General features: G+C 34.1%; 1 protein-coding gene and 1 long non-coding RNA gene across 2 annotated transcripts; both read right to left on the bottom strand.

Moving 5' to 3' along the window:
- Positions 1 to 6453: 6453 nt before the first annotated feature.
- LOC118481044 lies at positions 6454 to 7260 on the bottom strand. Its single transcript, XM_035976132.1, has 2 exons — positions 6822 to 7260; positions 6454 to 6732 (listed from the first exon to the last, which is right to left on the bottom strand). Exons 1-2 carry the CDS (start codon positions 6954 to 6956, stop codon positions 6454 to 6456), a joined length of 414 nt encoding a protein of 137 aa, XP_035832025.1. The 5' UTR covers positions 6957 to 7260.
- A 128-nt stretch (positions 7261 to 7388) lies between these two features.
- Positions 7389 to 8738, bottom strand: LOC110922456. The gene is made up of 4 exons (XR_002583173.2): positions 8576 to 8738; positions 7939 to 7967; positions 7789 to 7843; positions 7389 to 7661 (listed from the first exon to the last, which is right to left on the bottom strand). It is a non-coding gene; the product is annotated as an uncharacterized LOC110922456 (long non-coding RNA).
- Between the last annotated feature and the right edge of the window lie 10857 nt (positions 8739 to 19595).

Genomic DNA, 19595 nt, shown 5'->3' with positions numbered 1-19595 from the left:
CGCAGTTTATTAGTTTTGACCCATTAGAGTTAAGCATGACACAAGTTAACTTTTTATTAAACAAATTGTTTGAAATTGGCATGTTTAGGTTGTGCTACTTATTTGGTCAACAATTTAATGTTTTCAGCCCCAAATCTTGGCCGAAACTCGAATATTTTATTGGAGATCGCTGGTTTGTTTGGTGATTCATTTATGCAATTACAATGAAAACTTTAGATTATTGCATCTTACTCTTTTAAACTTAAGTTGGTTGCTTATTATGTTCAGCTTGATTGTTCCTCCATTCACTTCAATATAGATTGAAGAATATAGAATACGGAGGTAGCAAAATGGCCGTGTTGAAAAGAGCCATTCCAGGTCGGTTGAAGAAATCTTTAGTGATTTGTGATTTTTTCTCATTCATGTATTTTAATTATTCAGTGTACTCTAATATTTGCGTTAGTAGTTTAACATTTATATAATTAAAATATTTGTGTCAACATTGTTAAAGGAGATATTTTTTTTAAAAGCCACCAGTGTAATACACGATTTTAACTTCTTTTTACCCATTTGACTTGATTCCATTTAAAACTATTTTTTTCTTGGATTAATGGCTCGAAACAACTTGTATAAAAGCAATAAATATTTAATAAATTGCTAAGTTAAAGTTTAAAAATAAATAGGTATATGTTGGTCGGACAACGACAAACATGTCAAAATGGTTTCGTAACAACGCGTTGTTAGAATATTTTCCTTTTTTACGGTTCGTTGTAATTTAATCTTTACTTAAGTTATGAAACATTTCTTTTATTAAAAGTTTATGTCAACATTGTTAAATAAACCGGCAGACCGGACGGGCACGTGGCATCTTTATTTTCTGGTCACCCTCTACTTGCAAAGAAGAGCAAGTGCGTCGCCTTCATCAAGGAATGGAACATTTCTTTCGTTAAAAAATTTATGTCAACATTGTTAATGATGATATATATTATTGTGAGGCCATCTGTGTAAGACACGGGTACTTAGACTAGTTTATTTTATAAATTAAGAACTTTTTATTTGGTCCTTATAACACGATGAGATTAAACTTTAGAATTGAGTTGCAAATAATTAAAAACATTTCTAAAAATGCTTGATTGATGATTTAAATATTTCTAAAAATGCTTGCTTGCTTGATGATTTAAAATGGATATATATACTACTAGGTTATAACCCGTGAATACTCACGGGTTGTTAATCTATCTTGCTTAACAAAAAACATATATACAAATATATAGATATAAACAAAAAATTGTATAATGAATAAGGTGTATAAATTAATGAAATGTGTTTACTTCTGATATAAATGATTTATGTTAGGTATGAAAATTGCACTGTCGGGATAAAATTATAATGTCAATCTGAATTTAAAATACTAAAAAAACAAACACATTGTACCACAAACCTAAATAAAGGGGGATCGAAAAGTAAATGTAACATATATGTTTTTTTGGGTTTTAAATAAAAACTGAAAATCTATTACTGTAGCGCTTCTGGTTGCTGGAGTTTCGTAACCAATAACTTTGAATTCGTTTTTGACCAGTTGAAAAAACAATCGTCACCTAAGAAAATATGTTCAGCTTCAAGTACATCATGCCATCCAACAACACCATACCTATGGTTTATAAAATATGAAAAAATAATTGTTAGCAATAAATATATAAAAAGGGTAAAATATACATAATAAATAAGATAATAAATTGATTCACAAACCTTGTTTGACCATCAATATTGTGTGTACGAAGATTCTTAACCCAAGTATTTCCTTTAATAACTTTGATCTTTACTTCAGAAAACTCATTTAAACCACTTAAGTCAGTAATCAATTTCGGAAGAATCTACATTTTGTAAGAACATTCAAAATATATAAATGTTATTAAATGAAAAAAACCAAAAAATAACAAAAAATAAACATAAAATAGAATAGTATAATACCAATTCATTAGTTACTCTCATTGCAAAAAAAAGGATAGTTAGGATCGTCACTAACTTGTCGATAACCTTCCACATTGCTAATAGGTTCATATTCTTGCTCAATCAAAGGAGTGTTTTTTAACAAAATTTGACGACCGTGTTTATTGAATATGGTAATATTAAAATGTTTCTGGTCGTTTATTTTAAAACACAAAATATCCCCATGATTTAACCTTAGATCTTCAATAAATTTAAACCAACCATCAGCAAAACAATAATTTGAACCAATCTTTCTAATACGCACTTCCCATTTATGATTCTCGGATACGTTAAGTATAAACGGGTTATCCGGTAAAGGATAATCATAATGTTTAGAAAGAAAGGTATCAGGTACAACCTGTAAAAAAATCACTTATTAGAAATTGATGAATATTATGTTTTTAATAAACCGAGATAAAAAATTAAAAATATAAAAGAAAATTACGTACCATTGGACTTTGTAAAGGATTTTGAATAATTTTACAAAACGGTTTCCCCCACTCTTGATTTGGATCATGACAAAAAAGCTTGAACTTGAAAGTACGATGACCAAGATATTTGAAAATAATAAAGAAATATCCATGGCCAAAGTAGTTTAACAATTCAGACCATCCATCCGTAAAGTAGAATACATCTTCTATTAATTTGATAACAACACGCCATGAATTCGTTTCATCAAATTTAAGAGTAACTGTTGAAGATTCTAACTTATTTATCCATATAAATCTACTCATACATATAGGTATTGCCTATCAACCAAACAAAGAAAAGAAAATTTAATTTTGAAGAAAAGACATAACAATACGAATGATTAGTTTAAAAAAATTGAAAGTTATTTACCTGTTGAATGGAAAGGGGATCAAGTATAGTTATGATAAAATACGGACCATGACGATACATGTTAAACCAAACACGAAAATTCAGAAAGAAGACTAACAATAAAATAGCACTGCAGCACATAGAATGAAAGAAAAAATTATGAGTATGTATTTATAACATAAAATTGCAAAATTATAATTTAAAATATAACAGAATCAGAAGTTGTTTTAACTATTTATGTAAATTTTTATTCAAGAGAAAATTGGGACAAAAATATACAAATATATGTTATCTGGTAATAAAAATGTAACTTATTCATAAAATTATGGTAGTAATTAAAAATTGAAGAGATTTATAAAATCTGGGTACTAAAGATTGAATATCTATTTATGTATAATATAGAAATAAATAATGGCCAAAAAATATGGTAATGTAATATGATATAACAATGATATAACAAACGGATATATACAAAATAAAAATATCATTAGTTAAATATTAAAATTAAAATACCTAATATCATCATCACCTATCAACTGACATCTGAATCAACACGCATACCATCTTCAATCAAAAGTCACAAGGGTCAAGAAACTTGCAAACGGCGGTGGAAGAAGAAATTGGTAAAGTTACTTTACCGACTTATTTTCCGATCATTTTACATGAAATCTTGGGTTTGATTCACACACTAATTATCCACTCAGTTGAATGCGAAATTTCGGTTTCTGTTACTTTACCGACTTGTTTCCGGCGATTATTGAAAACTTACACGTGAAATCAGGTTCTAGTTTTTTTATGAAAATTAATGTTGTGTATCTTATGTGTATGAAAACGAAATTAAATTGTATTGCATGTGTTTTAAAGTTTTGAATTTCTGTTAATTAGATTATTTGGTTGATATAATATGTAGATCTTGTTGTGAAATTTAAAATTTCTTGATTAACATTGTTAGTTCGATGATAAAATAAGTTATAACATAAAATTTAAGATTTAAAACTTTTTTTCTTGAATGAAAAGGTGTTTGTATGCGTTAACTTACAATTTAGACGTGAAATCTGATTTATGTTTTTATAAAACTGAATCTTGTGTATGTTATGGGTATCTAAGATGGAGTAGATTGTATTGTATATCTTTCAAATTATACAATTTGGGTGAATAAAGTGATTTTGTTGATATATTTTGTCTATCTTTTTGTAAATTATATTATTGAAAATCTACATAGACAGATTTTCTGTACAATATGAATTAGGAATAGGAATATTGATTATATTGGTTAAATAATATCAGTATACAGTTAAGAAATATAAAGATAATACAGGAATATTAATAAAAACGTATATACAGTATTGCTTAAGATGTAATTTTGTTATTCATATCAACTTATACATATGAACTCAAGTTGAATACTAAATGTTTATAACACTTGTTGCTATGTTACAGGTATATAAAAATGTTTTCATCATGCGTAGCTATGTTAGAAGAGGATTCATCGTTAAAACTGGTATGCTACAAAATCTTAGAAAAACGTATATATAAATTTTGTTACATAGGATCTAAGACATAATTTTAAACACAGGTGCTACCAACCGAGTTTGTTAAAAAAGTATATGGTGATTATTGGCAAAAAAACAAAATTAATGATACATCATGAAAGTCAAAGAAGTTGGCCAGTTTATTTGAGAAGTGTAAGCGGGGAATCTGTAATCACAGATGGATGGCGTAATGTCGTAAGGGATCTTCAGTTGACAAAGCAGACATTATTGCGCTTAAGGATTATGGATGATAAAAATATGAAAATGGATTGTTTCGTCGAGAACATATGTGGTGAATCTTTTGTAACAGTTAACCGTTATGGCATTTTAAAGATAATAGTAAGTATATTAATATGTATGAATCACTCTTTTTATACCTGTAAAATGAATAGTATACATATATGTTTACCAATAAAATGCTAAATAACATTTCAGGTGATTCCAGAAGCGTATGTCACAAAATGTTACACTTACAGGCCAGTAAACGATTGTTATAACATATACGCAGCAGGTCAGATTTGGAAAGTAGAGACGGAAAAAATCAATGACATTTATGTTTTTACAAAAGGTTGTCCGAAGTTATTTCATGATCTTGGGATAGAAGATGATGATGTACTGTTGTTGATGAAGACGGACAACAACACATTTGAGATAAAAATTTATCGTCGAGGAGTTGAGGTTGTGTTGACCAACAAAGAAGAAAGTGAAGATGATTCTGTGATGGAAATACCGAAAGACACATACTACAAAAACGTTCAGTTTGTAAGTATTTTTAACTCAACAATAACTGTTTACTAATATATGGTACTTATTTACGTATGTTGTGATATAACAGACATTCTGTGATGATGATGACTCGGAAGATCAGTTGATTTCTGAGGTACTAACTTCAGATACATTATAGAAAAAAATACATTACAATAAGATTTTGTAATATTATTAACTATAATAAACAGATTCATGAAGGTACTAACAAAGAGGAAGTGAATAAAAACATTGCTGTAAAAGAAAAGTCGAATGAAGAAGGAAAGCTTTCGATGACAGAAGAGACAAAACAACCAACAAAGGATGATGTAATTATTTAAAACATAAAAACAAATGTTTTATTTCATTAATATATGTAGATATATTTGGTTAACAATCATTGCTTATTGTTATCTAAAGTTAGTTTTTCTCTTAACAGCTTAAGAAGAAAGGAAAACAGGTTGATGCATATTCTGATGGGGAGGACAGTAAGGAGCTACTATGCGGGAAAGATGTTGAAATGCCAAACGTCTCAACAGTTGGACAGATAACTAAGAAACAGCTGGTAAGTATATGATAAGTTAACAACATTGATTGTTGAATAATTTTAATAACTAAAGATATTAGTCTAAATAAGGAAACAAAAGAAAAAAGAAAGAGAAATGATAATCCTTTGAAGATATTGGATGCTGAACGACAGGTTGTTGCAATGAACAATACAATAAATAAGGAAACAAAATAATTTATAATTAGATAAATGTAATTAACATTTATGAAAATTTACATAAATGGAAACTATACATGTTAATTATATACCCTGGGATTCGGTATACGATTTTAAATTTTTTTGAAAATACATAATAAGAAAATGAAAGTTATATTGTATCATTTCTATACATACAAATTGAAAGTTGAATTTCTATAATAATGAGAAATATAAAATTGGTTATTTATGTTAAATATAGTTGACAAAAACTTATATTGTATCATTTCCCAAGCATAATCCAAGTTTAAAACTGACAATCATAGTTTTATGTATATAGAGATACATTATTCATTAAAAATGGGATAAATATTACTTTAACTAATGTTAAATACTTGATTGTTTAAGAAAAAAGTGTGTTTACTCTACTTTTTTAATAAATTATTAACTTCATTAGAATCTGACAAGGATTTTTTAAATTTGACCATTGACCATTAACTGTTAAACATATACAATAGATTTTGAAAGAGATGACAAAATTGATTGGTTAAAATAACAGTTAAGATATGAATAAATATAAAAACATAAAATTGAAAACCAAAACGAATGTCAATAACCAAAAAAACCATATAAAAACTTAAAAAGTAACATATGGAAGGCAAAAAACATGCCGTAATTGTCATATCTCTAATGACTACGCCTAACGTAAGGTACAACCAGATCAACACTCAACACCTGGTCATTTTCATCAAAAGAATAATGAACCCTGTCACGGACCTTAATTCCAGCAGCTTTCATAAACTTCTTCCAACTGGTTAAAGCATATCGCCATCCTCCACCGCTTTTCCTTTCACGTCTGGTATCGTGAGTAAATTGCTTTGGCGGATCAAGATGATTAAGTCTAACGGTGATATCTCTTAAACCTTCATCAAGTCTAGCCATACGTGAAACAGGATCGGGAATCCTCTGTATTGTTGTACAAAAAAAATTAATAAAAATTATGAAACCAAAATAACAATGTTTAGAAAGAAACATATAAAGTATATAAAACTTACAAAATAACGATGACCAGCCATACGAACAAAATGACGAACACCACCAGGTAATACTTCATCAACATCATTTTCAACATCGATAGGTGCAACGTCAGTCTGAAAATTAAATATATAGAACTGAATTAAAATTAACATGTATAAAAATTTAATGGCGTACAAATATGTAAATTACCTCGTCGACCTCTAAATCCGGAAAATTCATTTCAAGACCGTTTTTCCCACAAACTTTTAAATGGAAAAAATTACCAAAAGATTTTGTAAAAAAAAGAAAACAACCATCCTTCAGCTGTAACTGACTAACAATTACATCAATACCAACGGAAAAACCTACTTTTCCGTCAGATGTTTCAATAAGAACATTAAACGTGTTGTTGTCTGTCATTACAGTAGAGATTACATCATTTGACGAATAATCATAGTGTTTTGGCAGGATACATTCAGGAATGACTTGTTGGAAGGATAAAAAAAATCAGCAAAAAGTAAATTTAATATAACTAAAGTAATACATCAATACAGTATGAAAAATATATATATAACTTATCTTACATAAAATTGAGATGATGGAGGGAGCAGATACGTCCAAAAAGTGCTATTACTAACCCCATCAACGAAATATGTTAACTTAAAGGTAGTAGAATCTATAGGATTAAATAATACCAAACACCCTATGGTTAGTCGTAAATGTTCTACAACTTTGGACCAACCATGAAAAAAGAATATCTTTCCTTTAGCAGCGCTTAATCCAACATTAAATAGTCGGCCATCTTCTGTGTGTATATCAACATTCGTAGGACATTTATATACACCCCATAGTTTGCACACAGCGGCATCTGGAATACACTAATAAAAAAAAGAAATTGATTTATTATTATAGGGAAAAAATATAAACAATACAATAATAAGAAACTGTACTTAATAAGAAGATAGAGAAAATAAAAAAAAAGATATTTAATAAGTTGTCATTTACCATAATAAACTCGTCTGCTTTATTCATGTGCCTACAGAAGCAGGGTCCCCTGAAACTGATTTAAAGATTACGATGTTAATCAAATCTCTTATGTTAAGGTTAGCATGATAAAAAAATGAAAACAAAAGACAGATTCTAAAAATGACATACCTTGATGAACTTTCAGCCATATGAAATACCTACATAAGAGGTTACATAAACAAAGCACGTCAGATGAATTAAAATATGTGCTAGCAAATGATTTGCAGTGACAATTAAATTAAATAAAATACCGCAGTATAATAAAACCTAGTATACTATCATCAAATATAGATAAAGTTAAAAATGATAAAAAATATATATTACTGAACAAATAATATAAATTTATATGACAATAAGAATCATCGCATGTATAACATAAGCCTAAAAAGTCCATCAGACTGAAAAAATCATTAAACATAATCTTACGAAATAGTCAGCATCAAAAATCGTCTTTAGATCAACATAAATAACAATGCTAATGGGATTAAGGATCTGGAATGACATTCCCAAAATTAAAAAACATAATGAAATATAACTGATTATAAATCAACTCATATAAAAAGTAAAGACAAACATTGATAAAAATCGGATATAGGGTTTAGTGTAAATAATGTTAAATACAAAAAAATGAAGATAAATTTCAATAATGTTAAATACCAAAGGGAATTAGGGTTAAATAAACATAAACATACATTAAACACATAACATAAAAGAAAATAACACATGAATAAAAACTAAAGAATGAATTTAACAAAAAAAAACTTACAGATTGTAAAGCGATATGTGAACTTGAGGAATGGATTCAATGAATTGTAGATGTAGATGGTATGGATAGAAGAACGTCAACCCATATATATATGTAGATCCACTTAAGAAATTCATTGTTATATAGAAACCGATGGTATTCTTGGAATAAGATTGGAGAGATGTTGAAGAGTTGATTGGAACCATAACTGCAAAAGGAAGTAAATAATATGTTAAAAAATAAAACGTGAAATTAATTATAGAAACATTGACCAATTATATAAACAGACAATTAATTACAAAAACATAAATTTGGATAATTATGCTTATATACATTTAATCATCTTTAAACCAAAATTCAAAAAATTTTAACACAGATTATTGTTAATTAAAAAAATAAAACATAACGGAAAAATATACAAAAACAAATTAGGTTGTTTGATCTAACATCTGTTGCTTGACAATTTCCGTATTCCGATTGTTATGACGGAATTATTGATTTAGATAGAAGAAACAATCATCAACAATCAAGTAAAACATCTGATCTAGATTTAGGTTTTTATTTAACAACACTAAGCATGTTCAATCCATTAGAATAAATATGAATCCTACATAAACAACAAAGTGAAACAAAATATATTCAAGATTTATGATCGGATCCTCAAAAATCAGACCAAATCATAGTTAATAGAAGCAGAAACAATGTTTATAAATATAACTATATATATAAATTAATAACATACAATCAACATCAGATCTTGATTCATAAAATATATAACAAATATTTATATTCAATTTAGCGTATTTACCTTTGATCTTGAACTAATTTTTGTAAAGAAGGTGAGAAGATAACCGATTGAATGTTCTTGAGGTAGAGAGAAGAAGGTAAAGTTGAGTTAGGTATGAATGAGAGATAAGAAAATGAAAAACTTTATAAATGATCCGAATATATGCAATGGGTCAATTCGGAAATGGAAAACCCGACCCACAACAATCCGGATCCCGCTTCCAATTTGTTCAGATCGTGAAAGCTTATTGCTTTTGATAATTCCCTCCTAAACTCCAAAAATGAGGTTGCCACATCAGCAAAAATGCCCCAAATTCAATGACACCTAGCCCAAATCACATCTCATTTATATATATAGAGATTTACTATTTACTATACATACAAACACAAGATGGGGAATAGTGTCAGCCTGTTGTTTGGCACTCCCCCATTGCTCGAATAAATTACGATTTTACTCCAACTTAGAATTATGATTTTGCCATCGGTTCAAAATTACAGCATTGCCATCGTTGTAGATTTTGCAAATTACGATTTTACCCCATGTAAAAATTTACTATACATACAAACACAAGATGGGGAATAGTGTCAGCCTGTTGTTTGGCACTCCCCCATTGCCCTAATAAATTACGATTTTACACCCGGTTGAAAATTACAGTTTTGCAATCGTTATAGCTTATGATAAATTACGATTTTACCCCAGTCAAACTTATGATTTTCCAACGGTTCAAAATTAAACTCTTGCATTCGTTTTCATTTTTTTTATTTGCAAACCTACGATAGTTTTTATTTTACTTGGTCGACTCAATGTAATTTTATTCGCTAACACTCGCTCATTGGTCATGACAAATTACAATTTTTCCCTCAATTTAAAATTATAGTTTTCTCATTGTTTTATTTTTTCCTAGCAAAACTATGATAGTGTTTTGTTTTAATTGGTAGAGAAGTATTTGACCTAGTGCCCTGCAACGCTGGCAGGGAATTCTTATTGGTCCAGTCAAATTAGGATTTTTCCCTTTTTAAATTTACAGTTTTGCCATTGGTTTTCTTTTTTTTCTTACCAGCCAAATTAGGATTTTGCCGTCAGTTCAAATTTACAGTTTTGCCATTGTTATTGTTTTCTTTTTCCCTGTCAAATTACGATTTTGCCCCTGGTGTAAACTTATAGTCATGTCATTGTTTTTTTTTTTTGACAAAAATATGGTAGTGTTTTATTTTAATTGGTTAATTCGATGTAATTTTTATTCGTGCCAGGCGACTGCCTAATACATGCTCATTTGTCCTAAAAAATAACAATTTTGCTCTCAGTTTAAAATAATAGTTTTTCCAACGTTTTTTAGTAAAAGTATAGTAATGTTTTTTTTAATTGGTTGAGTCGATGTAATATTTTTGAGATCGTGTTATGAGTAGTATGTATAAGTAACTGAAACACAGACGTAAATATTATGAGAGAGAAATATTCGGCTTAGTGTCTCGCGACACAGGCAGGGCAAAAACTAGTTAGTTACAAAGGTATTCCAAATTTTGGTAAAATGAAAAATGATAGTGATTGTTGTGGGTGGGTGTAACATGTATGTAGATATGGTATATATATTGGCATGGACTATTCATATCCCCTATAATCTTATTTTTCACATCCCTAGTGTATATGGGCCGTATAACAATTGTATACGAGTCGTATACAACTGTATATGAGCAATATAATGTTATACGGCCAAGTGTGTTTATTTTTGGGAGGTTTGATCATATTTTTGGTTAACAACTGTATACGAGCCGTATAAGGTTATACGACCCGTATATAAGTGTGTTTTTTGGGTGTAAAACCGAACAACCGTTTAATAAGTTTTAGTAATTCTTTAGATAGCATTTTCAATATCCGGAGTTTGTTGGGTGGCGACGACGGTGGATTATGAGAGTACCGAGAGTATGATTGCTAAAGGTTTTTAGTATCTGGAGTTTGTTGGTCACATATTTGTGTGTTGTAGTTTGGAAAGATGACCGAATAGAGATCATAGCTAACCTAAATCCAGAACCCTGCCGATGTTCGTCTGTTAACTACCGGATGGAGTACTTTCGTGAACCTAAAAAAGCTTGTTGCTGGTGATTTCATCGTGTTCATGCAAGCAGATAACGGTGAACTTTATGTCGGAATTAGACGTGCTAAAAGAGCGGGAATCGGTGGGCCTAACTCCACATCAGGCTGGAGTTCTTCTTTCTTTCGGGAAACCAAGAATAAGTTGATTAACAGAGGATTCATCTCGTATAAGTTGGTTTATGAGAACCGTTTCTAGCTAGGGTTTCTTAGGTTATTTGTAGCTAGGGTCAGAATGTTTGAAGTTTTATTATAAACACCTTGGTGAAAGTTATCCTCTTTTGGGTCAAGTGAAGCAATGAATGGAGGAATATATTTTGTGTTTAATATATGAAGCATATTATATAAGTTTTTAGATGGTGTTTGTAAAGTTTAATTGCCTTGTGTAACTTTGATTGACATCTATCATTGACATCTATATTCGGAATGAGATTCTTCGAGAACTAGAAAATGAGAGAATACGGAACGAGATTCTTCCATGCTTGTTGATTGTTGAACGGGTTGTGTCTTTCTATAGATTTAGCCGAAAAATGCAGCCATGATCAAATGAGAGAGTTTTAGAAAGAGTTTGGGAATGAGAGTGGAATGGAGTTCTCAACACCATTTAAATGTACTTTCATGTCCGTTAAAAAACCAAATCACCTAAAAACTCCAGCCGCTGATATAACAAACCATCGATGCAAGAAGAATGCGTTAATGCTTCTTCTAACAGGCTTTTGTTCTTGAAACTGTACAATAATAATGATTCAACTGCTGCTATTGAGTCTTCCATGCTTGTTGATTGTTGAACGGGTTGTGTGGAGGGTTGGAGATATAGATCGACGCCGTATGTGTGGACGATTTTTTCTGGGTGTGATTGTGAGTGGGTTTTTTTCGCTTGGTTGATATGTGATTCGTGGGTTTTTTATTGTTGTTAAACCCTCATTTTTCCGTCTTCATGTTTATCAACTGCTTTTGTTATTGCTAAACCTTCGTTTCTTCTTCATGTTTATGAACTGCTTTTGTTGTTGTTAAACCCTCGTTTCTTCGTCTTCATGTTTATCAACTGCTTTTATTGTTGTTAAACCCTTGTTTCTTCATCTTCATGTTTAAACCCTCGTTTCTTCATCTTCAGGGTAACAAAAATGCACCACTGCTTTTGTTGTTGCTTTATATTTATCAAGGCAAATTGGAAAATAATAATCCCATCTTTCTGAAATTGGCCGATAATAATCCCAAGTCAGTTATTAGCCAGTAATAATCCGACTTGTCCAATTTTTTTGTAAAATAGTATGCCGTTAAAATAAACTTAACGGAGTTAAGTGTTTTTCCGAATCACAAACCAATGTTTTAGGGCTTTTGATCAGAACGAGGATACAAGTCGATTGATGTAAAACTTACCTCGAAATAATGCCCCCAACCCACGAAAACGATGCTTCAATTCGGGTGTTTAACTTCCAATTAACAAAATTCAAGCCATTTCGAACACAATTTCGTGGTAAGTTTTACATCAATCGACTCGTATCATTGTTCTGATCAAAAACCCTAAAACATCGGTTTGTAATTCGGAAAAACACTTAACTCCGTTAAGCTTATTTTAACAGCAGACTATTTTACAAAAAAAACTAGACGAGGTCGGATTATTATTGGCTAATAACTGACTTGGGATTATTATCAGCCAATTTCAGAAAGATGGGATTATTATTTTCCAATTTGCCATTTATCAATTGGTTGTTTGTCTGAGTTTTCTTTCTTTTTGATGAAATGGGATTTGTTTCAAAGTAAAAAAGAAAACAGAAACCAGTTTTCCTTGATAGTTAAAAGTCGTATTTCGTCAGTCGGCGCAAGGGAAATTGGTGGAACCCGGGTGTTGCGGTCCACCATCTTGATTGTTGGTCAAATGAGATTTGGTGTTGAACATAGACTATTTGGATCTTGTTGGTGAAAGATGAGAATGACTAGTTCTCTCTAATAGCCTTCTTTCCATAGCCACCATTTCCATAGCCATCCATAACCACCATTTCTATAGGAAATCGAAATTTGTGAATATTAAAAAGTAGGAAATCGAAACCTTAATATGTGAATATTAACTCCAAAAAAGGAAATCTGATGTATACAGGCCGTATACCTTATACGGCCCTTATAAAAGAGTAAACTGCCATTTTGGTCCCTGTGGTTTGGCCAGTTTTGCCACTTTAGTCCAAATCTCAAACTTATTACATCTGGGTCCCTGTGGTTTGCATTTTGTTGTCATTTTAGTCCAAAAGTGAAATTTGACCAGAATCACCAAATTCAACCCCCTGTTTTGTCCTTATCTTCAGGGGCAAAATGGTCATTTATGAATTATTATAACAAATTATTAATTAAATTAAAATAAATAATCCCTTTATCAATTCCTAATAAAAATCATCTTCTTCACACCCATACCAGATCTGCAGTGCCACCACCATCACTCCTCTCCCCTCTTTCTATCCTAGCCACCACACACACCCGCCACCACTCCTCCACCCGCACCCACAGGAGATCGGCACATCTCCTCCAAAAAAGCCCTAATTACTACCGATAATCAACAACAAAAAGCTACCAGAAGAAGATCAGGAGCAAGATAAACCTAATTCCGGTGAATTAAATCCATCATCAGACGAAATCAGATCAAACAATTTCACCGTTGAAACCACAGACGAGTGAAGCTGGAAGATGACGTCATGGAGGGTGACGTGGCGGTGGTGCGTGAGGTTGGGGACGAAGTTAAAACCCTAGAAAACCAGAAATCGTTCTGTTAGAGCCGATGAATTGTCTGAAGTGAGTTTTATCAATTCACCTTGTATAACTTTTTTTTTGTATTAGAGTAAACTGCCATTTCTGTCTCTTCAAACAACCTCCTTCACCTGCTCCGCCGGTTCTGAATTATCGGAGAACCACCACCTCCTTCACCTGCTCCGCCGGTTCTCTCTCTCTCTCTCCTCCTCTGATTTCACTACTGGTCTGATTTGGGTGTGGGTGTGTGGTTATCGGAGAAGGAGAGTGGCAGAGGGTGTGGTGTATGTGGTTGCTTTGGTGGATTTACAGTGATGGATGGTGAATAATAAAGGTTTTGGTGAAGGTGTGTTGATGGAGGTTGTACTAACGGTAATGGCTCAGATCTGCCGGTTTTGATGATGTTCTTGATTTTCTGGAGAAGGTGATCGGAGATGATGGTGGTTGCTTTGGTGGATTTACGATGATGGATAGTGATCGGAGATGATGTTGGAGAAGGTGATCGGACGGAGATGGTTGATATTCGCCAATTTACACATATTTTAGTCCCCCGTTTTACCCCTATTTTATGCGTTTTCGGCCGTAAAACCGTCATTCGGATACTTAATTATCTACATTTTTGTTTACAGGCCTAAAACAGCATACCAGACAAGATGATAGCGAAAACGAGGACTTTCCGGACAAAACGACAAAGCTGCAAAGATTCTGTTAGAAAAACTGACCTGGGCGTTTGGCACGGTCATGCGGCCATATGCACGACCGTGCATATCTGATGACCCATGAAGACCAGCGGTGAACGAGGGTGCAACTCCGAGATAAAGGCCAAACCCGAAACGGCACGGTCGTTCCAGTGAAGAACGGTCGTGCGGTTCCGAGATCAAACATAACATCGGAACTGAACGACCAAGGAACCAAGCGTGCAACTCAGACCTCGGTAAGGAACGCCCGTGCCAAATGTGGAACGCCCGTGCGTGACCGAAGACCAGTCAACGATATGTGACGTCATGCAGTATGGTGGCCCACCACCAATAATGCTTAAAGTGCACGGTCGTGCGATCGGGAGAACGGCCGTGCAACTTCGAAAAAGCATTTAAACAGAACAGAACCATTTTAGTAGGAACTCTGGAATTTTGGAGAGCTCTGCAGGCGATTTTGAGGCTCCGAAGGCTTCTGCTTTCACTCGGATTCAAGCCACATTGCCCGGTTTTGCTCGTTTACTATCCGGATTCTTAATCTTGTGCTTGTTTATGGTTTGGATTTCTACCCTTTCCAGAATTTTGTTAATGTTTCAAGCATTTAGATTAATATTTATGTATTATTGTAGCCTTTGGGCAAAAACACAACAATCCCTTGCTTGATTATAACCATTAGTATGTTAATCTATGTTTGTAATGAAATTTGGAAGTGTTTTCTATGATTATCTTTGATGATTAGTTTGCAACCTTGTTATTGATATTGATTTCTTGATTATAAGTAATTGTGTTGGATGATTGGTGCTTGGTTAGGTAAGATAGTTGCAAAATGAAGCTTATTTAATCATGTATTAGTAAACTTTTAATTTGGTTAACTAGCTTAACTTGGTTAAAATGTGGGCACCATGATACTCTAACGGGTTAGTGGTTTAATAAAATGTAATTATTGTTAATCAAGAAAGTTTGCCCTCACGGAAGGACTCTAACGGGTTAGATGGTGTTGTTATGAATTCTTGCCATGATTTGTTAGCTTAGTTAGTAGTTTCGGCCAAAATTGCTATCTTGGTGAATTTATGCGTAAGATTTGTAAAATGAACTCGGTTGTGATTTAATCTAGTCTATGCTTGTCTCGGTGGTTGCATTGTGTTTATCGGTGTTGCTTTCCTTGATTAAGTGAGGTTAGAAAACTCCTAACGGATGACTAACTTATTTTTAGGAGATTTTTGTAGACATTAATCAATTGCACGTTTAAGAACAATTTTAGGTGGTTAAAGTGTGTTTATCGTTTTAACTTTCCGAATGATTGTCATGTTAGGATTCCCGAAAGGGATACTAATTGTCTCAAAATGGAAAATTGACCGAATGCTTCTAGTGCCAAAACTGACTTAGTTGACATGTTTTGGTTGTGTATTAAGCAAGGCTATTTATATATTATTTCTCCGCCCATTTCCGTGGATCGATACTTGGTTCTTACCGATACTTTACTACATATATGACGGGGTACACTTGCCCTTTCGTGTGTGTTTTGATGTAAAAGTAATAATCACTTTTATAAATTTAAAACCAATTCGTGTGTAATTTCATTGTAAAAATATGTGTAGTCGCGCATATACTTGTTAATATTTGTGAATATTTTCTTGATTATTTATTTGTTTATTTATTTGTTATATATTTCTTGATTTTAATTCAATTTATTCGTTTTTGTGATTCTTTTGTACACTTGTAAATTTTTGTTCCATTTATTTGTTCGAATCCGGATTTATTTATTCATTTATTTTTTTTTAGTTTTCGGCTCCGAAAAATTATTTTCATACTAGCCGATTCGATTATTTTAGTTATTTTAATTTTCATAAAATTTTGGGCCCATTTTCGAATTTTTATAAAATTTCCAGCCCATTTTTCTATATATTCTGTTTCTTTTCAGCAAAAAAAAATAATAAAAAAAAATAAAAATAAAAAATAAAAAAAACTTTATTATAATAATATTATATGCATGTGTGTCAATTTCTCGTTTGCAGGTTGTTGTCCTCAACCCCCGCTCTCGACGCTGCTGAGCCTTCAGACGAACCCGAGCGTGATCTGAGGAGACGTCTTCGTAAGAGATCCCGTGCGGTTGCGTTGCAACTCGTAGTAGCTGTGGACGAGCAGGTGGTGCCCGCTTAGGCCGAGGACCCAGCCGATGAAGGACACATCATCATGGCTAATGACAAGAAGCGTGTTTACGAAAAAGCTTCATTCATGTTGGACAGGACCATACACAGTAAAAGAGCGTATTTTGCGCTTTAGGGGTAGTTTAGTCATTTAGGATTTAATTTCTAGTTTTAGCTTGGAGTCTTGCTATCGACTCGTCGACAAAAAATTAGCATGAGTCTACGCTACTGACTCGCCGACAAAAATGTAGCAGGAGCGTCTTTGGCGCTATAGGGGCAAAATTGTCCATTTTTATGTTTTTATAGTTTTAGCGTAATTTAGGTTACTTAGGTAGTTTCCGTTAGTTTGTACAGTTTCTATTCGTGCCGAGCGAAGGTTCTATGTTGCAATATTGTTAGAACAGTAGGCATGTTGAAAAAATGGCGAAAAACGGCCAAAACAGTTGCTGGAAATGCCTTCTGCATAAAATTCTGATCTGCAGCTGATGCACGTCCGTGCCAGGATCCGCACGACCGTGCGTTTTCGAGGTTCCGGCACGGTGGGTCGCACCCCCGGTGCATCACCGAGGAAAATGAAAGTCGTCGGATTCGCACGACCGTGCCAAACGGCGAACGACCGTGCGGCAGGCTGAGGGCATTTTTGTCATTTTGCACATTATATATACCCTCATCTGCAGCAAAATCCCTCATTCGCGAACCCTAGCAACTGCAGCCGTTCCAGAGCGGTTTTTACACCAAATCGCACGATTTTTCGCATGATCTCGCACCCAACTTCGCACGGTACGTCTCGAGTGTTAGATTTCTTGTTTTCTTGCTTTCTAAGTAGATTTCCTCCGATTCAACAAGGGATTTATTAGGGTTCTCTTCATAAACAAATCGAAACCCTAACCCTTGTTGAATCGAAGTATCGTGAACACCCGATTGTGATTCCGACCCTTGTTGGCCCAATACTTGTTGAAATTTGCGAAAAATCAGGCTGTTATTAGATCAGGGGTTCAAAATACTGCAGAATCGGTGTTGCACGGTCGTTCGTGTATGGAACGGTCGTGCATTTCCAGGTGTTCACTGCTTCTGATGTTGGTTCGGAATGGCACGGTCGTTCCGATGTTCGCACGCCGTGCGTATACGGTATTAGCCGGCCACATCTCCTCGATCTCGGTGATGCACGGCCGTGCTAATGGCCGCACGCCCGTGCCGTTCGCCCAGATCAGTTTTACAGAAGCTTCATAATTTGCTGCTCAGGTGTTTTCAATTCCATTTTCTCCTGTTTCTGTCTTTCTAACAATGTTCCCCATTACAGATGAATCATCCCTTCCTACAGTTTGACCCCAACGACGAGAGTGAAGCTTTATGCATTCCAAAAAGAGACGAGTTATGGGCCCAGAGGGGGCAATTCGGAGTCCCTAGATGGCTGGATTGGGAAGTAATGCAAGAACTAAATCAGTATGACCGTTTAGAAAACATGATGAGTCGTCCACTTATAAATCTGGTCGGTTGCAACCGACCCGTTTACTTGGAGCTTACCATAGAGTTCTTTGCATCATATGCTTACGAAAAGCCAGTTGCTGCTCGACGACCCAAATTCCGCCACAAGGAGCGGATAGCTTTCAGATTGTGTGGAAGATGGCACAGGTGGTCGGTTGGTCGTTTGGGAAGGAGACTTGGGATTTACACTAGGGAAGACATGGATGATCCCAATGTCTTCACAGAGCAGTTCACTTTCCCGTCTGATGCAGCAAGGGATGAGTTTTGGGCTGCAAATGCCGTTGGGGACCCATACAACCCAAGGATGTCAAAAGCCTCACGACTTAGAGACCCTCTGGTGCGAGTGATGCACCATGTGTTTAGCCACACTATATGCGGGCGCATGGACAGTCTTGGTAACTGTCCAACACCTGATTTGATTTTTTTGTATGCATTGGTGGAGAAGGCGCCCATCAACTTAGCGGCGCGAATGGCTGAATACTTTGTGAAGTGCTCAGGGAGGACTCCTAGCAGTCAAATACATGGCGGTCAGTATGTGACCGAAATTGCATACAACGAACACCTTATGACTGAGGAGGTACTTCAGAGTCTCACTCTGATCACCGAGGGGGTCCATATTGACATCAGATCACTGAAGGCAATGGATTTGATTGTAGAGACTGATCAGGGGGATAGGTTGAGGGGGCTGAATAACGAGGTCTGGGACCCGTTACCCCCGCTCCCAGCAGAGGAAGAAGAAGAAGATGTAGAGATGCATGAGCAGCACCAACCACACACACCGCCACACCAGACACCGCCACACCAGCCGCAGCACCATGAGTTCTACCAGCACCAGGACTGGCCTGAGTTTTATCAGCAGTTCCAGCAGATGCGTGTCACGCAGGAACAGCATGGTACGTACATCGATCAGATTAGGACCAGCCAGGACCAGATCCGGGCTAGTCAGGATCAGCTCAGGACCACGCAGGATCAGCTGAGGCAGAGCCAGGAGAGCTTATACCAGGGGGTGAGTGCCGGGTTTTCGTACTTATTCGGGGAGATGCACCATGCATATCCCGACACTTCCAGCACCCTCCACAGTTCCCACCGTGGAACCCACCTGG

This window comes from Helianthus annuus, chromosome 8 (genome assembly GCF_002127325.2).
Source record: "Helianthus annuus cultivar XRQ/B chromosome 8, HanXRQr2.0-SUNRISE, whole genome shotgun sequence".
Lineage (NCBI taxonomy): Eukaryota > Viridiplantae > Streptophyta > Magnoliopsida > Asterales > Asteraceae > Helianthus > Helianthus annuus.
Note: the sequence above shows the minus strand (reverse complement) of the source record. Positions and strands in the feature narration are given on the sequence as shown.

Bases quoted from the DNA above. Each gene is read 5' to 3' on its own strand.
- LOC118481044 (XM_035976132.1), bottom strand. From the start codon at position 6,956: ATGTTAATTTTAATTCAGTTCTATATATTTAATTTTCAGACTGACGTT. The intron at 6,733-6,821 runs GTAAGTTTTATA...ACAACAATACAG, and splicing joins TGGCTGGTCATCGTTATTTT to AGGATTCCCGATCCTGTTTC.